General features: G+C 41.7%; 1 protein-coding gene across 12 annotated transcripts in view; it reads right to left on the reverse strand.

Annotated features, from left to right (window-relative positions):
* Positions 1-13,772, reverse strand: part of PXK (PX domain containing serine/threonine kinase like) — a 68,432-nt gene that overhangs the window by 26,061 nt on the left and 28,599 nt on the right. For all 12 annotated transcript variants that reach the window (XM_044753936.2, XM_044753935.2, XM_044753928.2 and 9 more), the window contains exons 4-7: positions 9,269-9,455; positions 2,753-2,830; positions 2,184-2,257; positions 1,550-1,624 (exon numbers count right to left, since the gene is read on the reverse strand). In XM_044753936.2, coding sequence (XP_044609871.1) covers positions 1,550-1,624; positions 2,184-2,257; positions 2,753-2,830; positions 9,269-9,455 — 414 coding nt within the window. The remainder of the gene's footprint in view (positions 1-1,549; positions 1,625-2,183; positions 2,258-2,752; positions 2,831-9,268; positions 9,456-13,772) is intronic.

Raw genomic sequence — 13,772 nt, forward strand, 5'->3', positions numbered from 1 at the left:
AAAGTATACACTTCAATGGTTTTCAGTATATTCAACATTGTACAACTATCATACAACCTAATTTTAGAACATTTTCATCACCCCAAAAAGAAACCGAATGAATAAAATAAAAGTCCTTGAGTCCATACGGACACAAATAGATAAAGAAAGGAGAAAAGGAAGCTCTTCCTTACAGTAGGATGCCAACTAATAAATATAACAGGAACAATGGAGTTAGAAAATCTCTATGAATGCTACAACTAGTGGGTTTGATAAAGAACAGGATATTTATATAGTCTCAAAATATCTTCCTACAACTTATTAATTCTAGTTATTTATCTTATAAAAATAATTAAGGATGATACAAATGTTCAGCTAAAATTGTTCACTACGGCTTTTTTTAAAAATAAGAGCAAAAAACTGGAGGTGATCCAAATGTCTAGAAGATTAGTTGAGTAAAGTGAGATGCAACCAATGATAATTCTATGCAGCCAATAATAATGATGTTATACTATATTTATTAATAACAAAAGATGTTCATGGTACACCATTAACAAGAAAAAAATCAAGTTTCAAAACAGTATGTATATAATTTTTCAAAAATAATCATAAACTTCTAGAAAAGTAACAACTGAACATTTTGGTTCATACTTCCGTTTGGTTGAGATTATGAATAAGTTTTACTTTATTGTTGTATATCTGCGTTTTCTGACTTTCTGCAACTAATATGCAATACTTGTCTGCCTTACCTTCATTTTAAAAAGCACATCCATTAAAAGAAATTTAGAATTAGGTGCTGACAGCCTGTGTCACACCACTCAAAGACCACAGTATGTTTCTTGGCCACACATCATACCTCATTAAAAGTTTGGTTTTGCTAGCTTGACAAGACACTCTGTCTTCAAAAATGAACTTCTCAACCCAACTGGACAGGTCAGCATAATTGTGCTCAATCCATGAGTGACTCATTCAAGTGTCCTACATCCTCATGCAGACCAAATAAAGAACATCAACACTAACTCAATTTTCTGGCCAGATTAGTCTTTTTCCAAAGACGTTCTGCATATATTTTGAAATATACCCATGTGATTCTTTCCACTGAAGGCCTTGGGTTAGAATTGTGTATTAGCATAAATAATGCCAGACACTCTTAAAGGCCAATTAGTTAGTTCGCCCATGAGAATAGTAACTCAGACAGCAAAAGGGCTATTTTGTCTTTCTCTCGTCTAGTTTATCTATATTCACATTAGTTCTGTTTTCTCAGGCTAGAAACAGATCTTTCCAGTTTCACTGATATAAACAAGAGGCTCAGAGAAGTGGCTGCTTTCCTACTCTGATATTTGCTTAAGACACATTCAAATTACCACATGTTTCATGGGTTGTGTAGATGTCATGAATGCCATCTAAGTGGCCTCTGACCTATGGGTACAGCCCTAGCACTTTCGGTCTCCATTCTCCTCCATTCTCTTGAGCTTACAGAGTATCCCAGCTCCTCTGTCCATGGTCACCCACAAGAAAACACTGTGAATCTGTCATCGGCACCAAGAATAATAGAAGGACTTGTACTCACCGAACAGGAAGGCAGAAGTTTGATTAGACACTGAAAATCTTTATCTGACAGATACTTGTCGGGGCCAAGGTCAGCCTGCAAACATGGGAGGAAATATCAGGGTGCCGCCTTGGCTTTCCAACAAAAAATTCCTTATAAGTCTTTCCCTTTTTTTATTTGTCCAAATACACGACTGTAAACTAAAGATGAAAACCACACTCAGTCTTGCTGCCTCAAGGCCTTTCTGGAGAGGTAGTATATAAACATATCAATACCAGGACTTAACTGTAATCTTATCTAATCCATTAACCAAACATGTCACTAAAACTCCCAAAGTGAGAGATAAAACAAAGTAATGCCCAAGTATTTTCTTTAAAAGACACTGCCAGCCCTAAAGAAGTTCCACAGGACTATTTTAAGCTGTTCCTATTTCTTTCCTAATGTTTACTAGTTGATCAAATATGATCACATCGATATAACCAAATGCATAAGCAAAGTGACTTAAAATGACTCTCCTCTGACGTGCGACTGAGGAGGTCTTTACAACATCAATCAGGAGCACAATACAATTTCATGATTCTCTTCTCAACATCTACTTTCATAAACCCATCTAAAGTCCCTGAAATGAGACTGAAGCAAAAAAAACATAGCTTACCCAGCTTAACACTAGCCGTTCCTTTGGCTGGTTTTTAATCTTCATCAAGAAATATTTCTTCCTTATCCTCCAACCTGCCATAAAAGATGAAATGTGTTTATAGCTATATGATTTGTATACCAACTGAGAAAGTTTCACTGACTAAATAAATAATGAAAATTAAGTTTGGCAATATTATCCAGAGCTATATAGGCACCAATATTTGGTAATATTGACAGGGCAAAGGCTGCACTAAAAAAACAGCAAATAAATTACCCTATTCACGGAAATAGGAAAACAGCACTTCAGTTTCGATTTAGTGAAAAAGATAAATGAGGAATGAATGATGGTTCTGCAAGTATAAGTTACCACCATCCAAATCCTCAGATGGAGCTTTAACGAAGATTCATCAGGTATTAAAAGTTAAGGACTGTATCCTCAAGCAGTAGGGAGGCAAAAAGAAGAAATCACCTGCATTTCTTATGCATTGCACCTGCCTAAGAGCTTTCTTGGGATGCATATAAGAAAGCCTGACAAAGAATCCAGTTCTGTGATCTTTTTTAAAAGAACGGGCAAAGGCAGTTTCTCACCTATGTCTTTCAATGGTTCTACCACTTCCCACTTTGGTTCTGATCTGAAGAACATGGAAACGTGTTGTAAGGCAATCTCTGTAAAGACATTTTAGAAACTCATTAGTCAAACATATCAGAAAGCTATAAGCTTAAGACATTCTTCTTTTTTTTTTTTCTGCTTTATCTCCCCAAATCCCCCTAGTACATAGTTGTATATCTTAGTTGCAGGTCCTTCTAGTTGTGGCATGTGGGATGCCGCCTCAACATGGCCCGATGAATGGTGCCATGTCTGCGCCCAGGATCCAAACCGGTGAAACCCTGGGCTGCCACAGCAGAGCACACAAACTTAACCACTCGGCCACGGGGCCGGCCCCTTAAGACATTATTCTTGCAAATGAAATTCTTACAGTCTATGACCTGTTTGAAAAACTTAATTACCAAAAAAAAAAAAAAAAAAATGAACACAGACTGAAAGCCATGTGGGAGTCTAGACTGGATCCTGGAAAAGAAAAAGGTCATTAGTGGAAAAACTAGTGAAATCTGAATAAAACTATAGTTAACAGTAATGTACCAATGTTAATTTCTCAGTTTTGATAAATGTGCCATGTTCATATAAGATGTTAACGTTAGGGGAAGATGGGTGAGGGGTATATGGAAACTCTGTACTACCATTGCCATTTTTCTGTAAATCTGAAATTACTCCAAAATAAAAAGTTCATTAAAGAAAAGAATTACTAATGATGTAGATTATATATATATATATATTATATACATTTTTTTTTAACTGGAAGATCTAAAATATGTAAACTAGCTGGCTTAAGCCAAGAATTCAACATATGCACCAGACTACAACCCAAGCACAAAACTCAAAATGCGTTCTAAGGTCAACTTGGAACAGCATTTAACGTTGTTCCAAGTGATATTTATCCCATCGTCATTCCTCATGAAATTATAGCTTTCACCAACAAAGAAGTGATTAGCCTTAAATATATATGGGAAATAAAAGCCAGTGTTTTAGAAAAACATCTATGTACAGCGACAACACGGTTCTATTGTGGGAAGTCACCATATGCCTGTTTACTGGAAAAAATCCATTCTTCTTTTTGTGTTCATTTATCATGAGAACATTTCCCCTTTTAGGAAGACAATGAGAAGAGGAAGTTCTTTAAAGTTCACTGTAATAAGAAATTAGAATAACTGTGCTTTTACATTTCCTGCAAAAAGCAGCGTCTGTTAATTTGCTATTTTCTTTCAACGCAGTGAGTAAACGAAGCCACTCGAGATTCCTGAAAGCAAACAGCAATCCTGCAAATTCATAGCGGAATTTCACCTCTGCCTAGCATTAAGTACATTCCAGGCTGACAGGGAAGGCATGAGGGATTCGGCAGAAATGCTCTCCATATGTCAAAATGACTTCGTCTGGAATGACCATGCCGAGCACTTGGCAAACAGTATCATGCTGATATATTTTACAGTACATTATGAGATAAGAGATTCGGGGGGGAAACAATCTACCAGCTGTTGGGTTACTGACTCAATATGTAAGTGTCAATACTACCCACAGAGAAGAAAACATCAGATGACCAAATACAAATCTGACTCTGTTTACATTTCTTCTAATGACCCTAGTGTGACAAACCATTTGGAAAGATTGGGTATAGCAGAAGCATATACATTTTCACAATCAACACTGGAAACTCTGCACCTCCTCCATAATTAATGTTGACATAAAATGTTTTCAGTACTTCCAAAATAACCTGAACATAAACAACTTAAAAAAGATATTAATTTAAGTGAAAATCATAACAACTTTGAGAACGATCATGAAAAATAATTTTCTAAATGAGGTACAACGTCATTCTAAGAGCCTATAAGGACAGTTGGTTCAAAACAGTGATTCATAATTCCCCCACAAAATTATCACTCAACAATATTTACTGTATGCTACATTGTTTTAGGAATGGGGGAAATAGCTGTGAACAAATGGAACATGCTAGATTTGTTACTGATAAATTGAGGACTAGGAGGACTTTAGGAGGTCAGGGAATTGTAGAAAGATCATTTTCTTTCCTCTGAACTATGATTTATTGTCAAGTAAATCACATGACTACCATGATCCCGATATGAGTCCCCTCCCTCCCCAGATTCAGGCAACACGCTTCAATCCTAAACATCTACCCCTCTGCTTAGAAGCCTTTATTGGCACCCAATTCCCTTACCAAAGCAAGACCAAGCCTCTAAACCTAGTGTTCAACCTAGCTCTAGCTCTAACTTACCTTTCTGTCTTTACCCCCCACAACATGTGGTACCTCACTCCCACTCTCTTCACTCTGAGATTTGCCTGCCTTTGCCCCTGAAGACCGGCCAGCCCCCATCCCTCAGCGTTTTCTATTCCTATCCATCTGTCTGAGGCTCAGACCACATTTGCTGCTTCCCTAGCCAGGACTCCCTCCTCTGTACACTCCCAGTGCCACATCTGTCCCTCTCCTGTGGGATTCACTCATGGCCTATCCCATCCTGTATTAGGGCTACTCCCTTCTACTAGACTGTAAACTCCAGCTGGAAGGGCACATCTTAACCTGTGTAAAGCCCACAGCCATATGGAAATACTTCTTTCTCTCCTGGAGCACTGGCCCTGCCTCGTGGCCTGGCTAACACCTACTCACTCCTCAGATCTCCGTGTAGGTATCACCTGTTCTGGGAAGCCTTCCTCCATCTTCAGATCTGGATCATCCTCACCCCTACCCTACCCTCAAGGTGCCGCCCCTTGTTTACCCTGCCATAGTCTTCACCTGTCAATCTCCCTGTAGAAGTGCCTGGAGGTGGGGGTGGGGGACTACTCCTTCCTCATTGCTGTATTCACAGCACTTGGCACACAGTAGGTGCTCAATAAATATGAAGCAAGAACTAAGGGTTCAATACATATTCAATGGATGCTCTCTCCCATTAGAACATGAAGCCTATGAAAAGGAAGGCATCTGCCCTCCATTTCTTTAGTGCTGACTGACATATGGGGAAAAGCTGTGTGCTCAGTAAATGCTGATAAACAAGCCCCAGACAGGAAATGCAGAGCAATGCCTCAAGTCCATGCTGTGCTTCCCACAGAGCTCAGACTTCTCAGCTCAGAACGTACCAGCTGCCCCCACTGTGTGCAGCCTTTGAGCTCATAGATCCAAGCCATGTGGGATGACTACAGGGAACAAACATTGACTCCTCCAGTCCTGCAACTGGGCTCCAGATCCCCAGTCTACTACAGCAGATGGTACTGCAGAGGCCTGCACAGGGGACATGGCCTCCAACCTCTCCAGAGCATCCTGCTCTTGTTCTGAATATAATTCCCCACCCTAAACCTTCCCCCCCCCCCACCCAGCCTTTTATCCTAGAGCCCACTACTATCCAACCTATTCATGGGATTCCTGGGGTTCTAGGACCAGAAGGGAGCTTCAGCACTCCCTGGTCCCTTCCCCTCTCCCTAACGTCCTATTTTATAGATCCAGACCCCAAGGCCCACAGACGGGAAAATGCTGCTCATGATAAAGCCAGGACCAGAATCCAGACCTCCTGATTTCTGGTCCAAGTGACTTGTGTGTGGACATTAAAAAGCCCCTTACTCTGAGGGGGTTTGAGGTTTGAGGCGGGAAGATGGCTACAGTGCAATGAGACTTTTAAATGATAGAAGCACCCTGTTAATAAGATGAATAAGGTGGGGGGTGTGCGTGTGTGTCTGCCGACACAAACCCCTCCTGACCAGGAGACACCTGTTTTCCCTGCACAATAGCTGGCTCTCAATTAGACTCTCTAATTCATACGAACACCTCCCAACTCCCCCCAGAGCACCAAGGACCTATATTCCTTTTCTGTGGATTTGGTCATCTGCAGAACACTAGGAAAAGAAAGGACCAGTAATCCCAGGCTGGTGACCCAGGGAGGAGAGGAAGCAGCTGCTGATGTCCTGAGAGGTCCTAGTTACCCATCCCCAAGGGATTGGGGTGGCAACACGGTCTCCTTCAACAAGGCACCTTCAACCTCAGTCAGAAAACAGGGAGGAAAAGTGGCCATGGTGATGTCAGCCTTACTTGAACACAGAACTCAAATCCTGCTGAAGGGAAGCTGGGAGGTGACTGCAGACCATTTGCAAAATGATAAGAGGTGCAAATATTATCCATATTAAAGGCGGAAGTGCCAGAAGTTGAAGGAGTACAGAGTGCCCTCAGGAACCATGGGCCACACTGCAGGTTTTGGGAAGCCTGGACAAGTACGCCTGACTTTCCGGGGAATGGCAATCAAGCTGGTGCAGCGGAGGCCGCCAGGGCTTCCCTTTCCTAAGGCTGCTGGTGACTCAGCCTAGAGGCAGGACAAGTTCTGACATTTCATCGGAAGGGGAAAATAAACCACCATCTCTCTGAAAACAGCATCCATCCCCTATTGTTTCACCACAGGACTGTGCCCTCGGAACAGTGGCAGCTTCTTGAACATTTGGGTTTTGGTGGGCGTCTCTAGTGGCCTTCTTATACCCATGCCCACATCTGCTTTGGACTCCTGCCTGTCTGTCATCCTGGGGGAGAGGGGATAGCAGCAGGTGAGAGAGGTACAGAAGGAAATATAGGCATCAGATACCCTTCCAGGGGCCAAGCAGCATTTTAACTGGAAAACACTTGGACACTGTACACTTGTACAGTCATACAGATGTGCAATCTCAGGTAAGGCCTTTCCCCTCCGGGGGCCTCTCATCTATAAAATGAGGGGGTGAGTCCTGATACACCTGCTCCAAGATCCCTTCTAGCTCTCACTCCAGGTGACTGAATGTACTTCTGGTGCAAGCATCTTGCTCACACCTGCATCCCAGCTCCCAGCATACGGCACAGGCAAAGCAGACAGTCACGGTTTGTGGGACGAATGGCATCCTCACGTATGCACTACACCTTGGTGCTTGCCCTCAGGAGAACATCAGCAGACACTCACAGGAAATAACGTGGACAAACCAATGAACAGGGCTGGCTTGGCGCTGACTTGATAATAGTCAGTCTAGATGGCCCGCTGTCTGACAACTGTGGGAACCATCGAGGTGAAGCATCGTGACATGAAAGCCACTCTGAAAGAAGACAAGCTGTCCAGGGAGCCCGAGTCCTGTGCTGCCTTCTCTCCTATGTGAATCAAAAACAAGGAGGGGAAGAACGGAAGCCTTGTAACAACTCAGTGTTCAATTTTGTAACTTGTAGTAAGTGGGAATGTGAAATAGACTTTTCTTCACGTGTTTGCATTCTGGAAAGGCCCTAAGGGCACTTCCCTTAGAAGATGGCAGCTACATTCTAGAGCAAGGCTTCTCCAACTTTAATGTGCACGCAAATCGCCTAGGGACCTGGTTAAAATCAGATCCTGATTAGTAGGACTGGGATGAGGCCTGAATTCTGCATTTTTGAGACGCTCCCAGGAATACCAATGCTGCTGGTCAGACAAGCACACCCAGCACACGGAGAGTAGGGAGGCCCAAGGGCTGTGGTTTTCAAACTCGGCTGCATGTTGGAATCTCTTGGGGAGCTTAACAAACTACAAGCCCCAACCACAGAGATTCTGATTTAACTGGCATGAGTGCAGCCTGGGCACCAGGATTTTCTAAAGCTCCTCAGGTGATTCTATTGTGAAGAAAAGTTTGGTGACTGACAAGTAGGCCTCTATTTCCCTGTCTCTGAAACAGGAATAAAAGTGCTCCCTCTAATTAGATCGAGAACAGTGTTTTGAAGATCTAAAAAGTAGCATGTAAACAATCTATTCTCTTAGCAAGGAAATCAGCTCATCATTAGTACCCACAGTTTCACTTTAGATAGCGCCTAAGCATGGTTTAGCTTTAAGAAATCAGATGAATTCCAGTCATTGTTTCAGTCCTCCAATGGTTTCTATTGGTCTCTTCAAGGCCACACCAGTGTATTAAACATTCGATCACCCATTCTGCTGACACGAGGCTTAGGTTTTTGATGCTCTAGCTTCATGTGGAATTGGTACCCTTTCCACATCAGCCCCTGGCTGCTGCCCTGATCCAGGGAAGTCTGGAAGACAACTCCCCCCTCCTCAGGCCTTGCACTGAGTGGGTCTCAGGGAACAACTAGGAAGACACAGACACGGCCCTTCGGAATCACGGTTGTGTTTAAAGTAATTCCCAGAAAAAACAGACATATTTTATACTGTGAATACAACAATGGAGCCAAATAGAAATCAAATTGAGATTACTGTATAGATTAGCATGGATTATTTACTCTCTGTTCTGTTAGGGAAGATAATAAAGACAGGGCTATAAGTGCATAAACACAACAACTTCTCTTCCATATTTTTCTGTGCAGACATCACATTTTAGAAGTAATTATTTTCCTCCTTTACGTCTGCAGTAACTTACAAGCAGGTAAGAATCAGTAAGTGAATAATGCCCTATAACAAACGTACACAAGTCCCCGTTTGTAAGCAGTTTCTCCCACACACGTTAACTCCAGCCAACGGTGCCTCTTCAGCCTGTGACCACAGCTCCCTGACCCCCTTGCTTACCAGTGTAGTTTGCAGAATAGTTGTTTGGATCTAAAAACTTCTTAACCAGCTCACAATTAGACAGGATGTGGTTTGTGGTGATGACGTTGAGATAGTTCTGAAGACCCTTCTGCCTCTCAGCTATGAATTCACGATCCATGTTACCAATCAATTTTTTGGGAGGAAGAGGTAGACTCAAGCCTGCAATCTTCAATTAAAAAAAAAAAAAAGTATTATGGCATCTCCAAATAAGATACAATATCATAATCCTGAGCCATCATACTTCACTAAGTCTAAGACACCATAGATTTTAAGATGCATCCTAATTTCAGTGATATTATAAAAATGTGAAAAAACTGTATATCTTAGAATTGTAAAATGCTTTATTAAGCATGGCAACTTTAAAACAATTTTTTTAAATGTTTTTATTTTTATCAAATTTATACATGAACATGATTTCAAGAGCCAAATACTTCTTTTAAAATTATCATTAGCAGTCCCATGACACTCCCCCACCACCCCCCTGCCACCAGGTGACACAGACATTCCCCACTCCCCAGAGACAGCCACATCAATTCTTTCAGCTGATCTGTCGGCACTGGGGATGTTCATACTCTTATGTCTTGATTTTTCATTTTTAGGCATTATCTACAAATTTCCCATTAAGTAAAACGAGGATTAAGTTCTCTTTCACCATCCTGACCTCACCCCGCACACATCCGGTTCCTAATCCTTCCAATATAGTTATGCCATCATTTTATTTGGTGCAATATTCATGTTTACATTAGGTAAATGATATTCACAACTGAGGCACAGTCACGCTTTCTTTTCCTGTCAACTGATAGTTTGTTTTTTAAAATTTTTTATTCAACTCCAAACTCTCCATCTAAGCCTTCTCTCAATACGCTCAATACACAGATGCGTCAACTTCACCTTCTTGAGGAGTACCTTCCAGAACGCACCAACCTGCTTCAAGTAGGACTGGTGGTCCCCATACCTGCTGCAGAGTGGGCACCCTGGGCCCTCCCTTCCCATCATGCTGGAGACACATTTGCCTTTCTCCTGCTGAGCCCCATTTCTATATCCATACCTTCCTTCTTCTCTCTTCTTTTTGGTGGAGCATACCCTTGGTCAGCTTCCTCAAAACGGGGCAAGGGAGCTAAATTTTCTGAAAGCTTTCATATATAAAACTGTCTTTCTTCCACCTTCACACTTGATTTATTGCTAGAACTACTGTATTGTCTTCTAGTTTCCAGTGCTGCTACTAAAGCTTCACGCAGCAGATTCTTGATTCTGGTTTTTCCTCCCTGGAAGCTTTTAGGAGCTTCTCTTTGACCTGAGTTTGTGAATTCCATGGGCCATTATGTGGGTCTGCTTTGATCCTCTGTGCTGAGTACTCAGCCCTTTCAAACTAGAAACTAATATCCTTACATTCTTTGCTATTTTCTTGTATTAGGTCATGATTTCTTCCCTTCCAGGCCCTTTGCTTTCTTTTTCTGGAACTCCTGTTTTCCAGTGTTGGACCTTCTGGACTGGTCCTCTAGTCCTATCTTTTCTCTCCTGCTTTTCACCTTTGTTAAACATTTTTTTTTTCTACTGAAAAAAATTGCTGGCGTAGTTTCTGTATCTTTCAGCCCTTATGAAGAGTTTTCATTTCCACTGTTATCTTTTTTATTTCTAAGTACTCTTTTCTTTTTTTCTCCTTAATAGCATCCTGATGTAATGCAATTTCTCTCTCTGGAGATCATAAAAGATAATTTTTCTAAAGTGACTGAAATGTTCTTTGTACCGCATATATTCTGCTTCCTGAAAGTTCCTTTTTTCCTGTTTGTTTTGGGCATATCTTTCATCGTAAAAGTGTTCCTTAGGAATCTGTTGATCCCGGGTTGTCTGCTCATATTTAAGAGCAAAGCACCAAAAGCTGACTAGAGGCTCTGGGTGAGTAGCTGGGTTTACCTGCTGTGGGTTTTGTTGTAGAACATGACCTCACTCAGCTGTTTCGTTGGGAGAAACTGTGACTTCAGGGTCTTTAGCTCATTCCTCTTAGGATGGGCACAATCCCCAAAAAAGAATCTTCCAGTTTCCTGCCTGGAGGGTCTAGGCCTGACTGCCAGTATTCTGAGAGTTGAAAAGAAAAAGGCGGCTTGGGGAGGAGGAGAAGGGTTGGAGGTGGTGGGGGGAGCAGAGCTCCCGTTTATTATGTAAATGTTCTCAACTGTGCCTGCATTCCCCAGTCCAAAGACTTTACCCTCTCCAGGGAATAAACTTCCAGTTTTCTGCTGGAGGGAGAAGAGCAGGCATAAATGGCTCAGATGGGGGAGATCTTGGGATCTGACTGCTTCTTAAACAAACTTTCAACTTCTGACATTAGCTTGACCTTGCCCTACACTGGAGGCAGCACCTTGTGCTGTCAATTGCTAAACCTTTTGGAGGTTCTCTGGTGTAAACTGGGACCCACTGGGGTTATCCACACCCCATCTCAGAATTCTGCCTTCCCATATCTGCTTAATTAGTTAGCTCTGTAGGGAGGAAGACTTTTCCTCTACCTAAATGTGGGTTCGTCTGGCCGGAGAACGAATTAAATTCACATGAGACAGAATAGCAAGAGAAAATTAAACAAAGATTTATGAGGAACCATGGCCTGGGGCCTTTCTTCCCGAAGAAAGAAAGGGCACCAAAGAAGTGGGGTGCACAGAGTGGTTATATACCCCCAAACAGGATATTTCACATATGATTGAAATGTCCCTCCCACAATAGTCACAAGATTGCCCTGTCCGCACAGCGCTTGATGGACACAGCAGATAGTGGTCTGCTATCTCGGAGGGTGTAGCAGGAGGTAAGACTATTGTCTTGAGCTGGGAGGTCACAGGTGAGCGCAGCAATCAGTTCCTAGCCTAAGGAAAGATGCTTAATCCTTAAGGAAATGCCAACGTTGGGAGGGGGAGGGAAGTCAGTTACAAGAGGTTACCAGACAAGCACAATAAAATGCAGATTTAAGTCCTTGCCTTTGGCATTGATTAAGAGTTTCTAGAGAGAAGGTCATCTCCTTTCTTCTTCCTGGTACAGAGAGGGAGGCACCTTTACAGATAGAGATTTAGTTCTACTTTTTAGTTGCTTTCCTGTCTGCAAAGAAACCAGCCTCAAATAGTCCTCATGCCAAAGAGACATATCTTGGGGTGGCCATTCCAGTCCCCACAGCTCTCATCCACTGGATTTTCAGTTTCAAATGTTTTGTTGTAGTTTTCTCCTCTCCTATTCTATTTGTCCTTGAGGGGGTGTGTGTGTGATCAATTTATTATTTTAGAGTGGTTTCAGGAGGGAGGAAAAGTAAACGGTAAGTGCAGGTGCTCAATCTACTATCACTTTCCAGATCCTTCAAAACTTTATGAGACTCTTTTTTAAACTTAAAAAGCAGAGTGTCGTATTGGCACCTTAATTTAACAAGGAAGACCACTTCCAAAGAGCAGTGCCATTCTACACTCGCACTTGCGTTAGGGAGTCCAAGTGGCACGTGTGCTGATCGAGGAGAAGGCCCAAAGAGAAGGGCATCTTGAGCTCAGACAAGGATATCATCTAAACCACCCATGTGGACCAACCTTACTTAGCCTGTCCTAGTCTGTATTCTTAAAACAACAATAAAGACCTTGAACTTGATATTGGACAAGATGAAAAGGTTGGCTGACAATTCTAAATTGCCTATTTCTCCAACATAATTATGCAAATATGTCAGAGCATACTTAGAGTGAATTTTCTACCATGGCGTAATTCACTGCCAGCTAAGACACTTAAATTTCAGGTCAGTGTCCTCATTCATACACTTAGGCTTTACCTAATAGCAGTTTCTTTATTAGCTAAATTAAAAGCACACTTACGAAGAAAGCACATCACTCAGCTAGTACACGTCCAAGCCAATCACTTTATTATTATTATTTTTGTTCAGGAGCATTGAGTAACACAGGGTAATCAAAGGTGATATATTACTGAAAACAAAATGATTTATTTAGTTTAAAAATTATTTTATTAAGTTGCAGAATATAATCTCGTGCGTGTGTTTGTAAAAGCCCAGGTATATGGTTACATATACCCAAAAGAATGTCGAAAAGGACTCACCCCACCTGCTTGAGAATAGCTACCTCTGGGGGCAGGTTGGTTGATTACTTTTTATTTCGATACTATGAAATGTTTACATTGCTCATTTACCACCTTTTTTCAATTAAAAGAAAGAAAAACCCTTTTGCTTATCAAACTGATCCTATACGCAGCAAGGATAAAAAAATCACCATCAACCAATTCCAGTAGATTTGCCTGCACTACCTGCCAACAGCAGACCCAGCTGACTCTCGCCTCACTCAGAATGGAGAGTCTCTGACATCATCAAAACAAACCCTAATAGGGCTATTTTTCATTCACCATGGGGCTGTGAGAATAAATTTGATAAAGTATCTGTTTTGAACTTTGTGGCCTCCAAGCTTAAACCAATCTATTTTTTCAAGCTTCATTTCACTTTAGGGAAATGCACAAATCT

This window comes from Equus asinus, chromosome 21 (assembly GCF_041296235.1).
Source record: "Equus asinus isolate D_3611 breed Donkey chromosome 21, EquAss-T2T_v2, whole genome shotgun sequence".
Classification (NCBI taxonomy): Eukaryota; Metazoa; Chordata; class Mammalia; order Perissodactyla; family Equidae; genus Equus; species Equus asinus.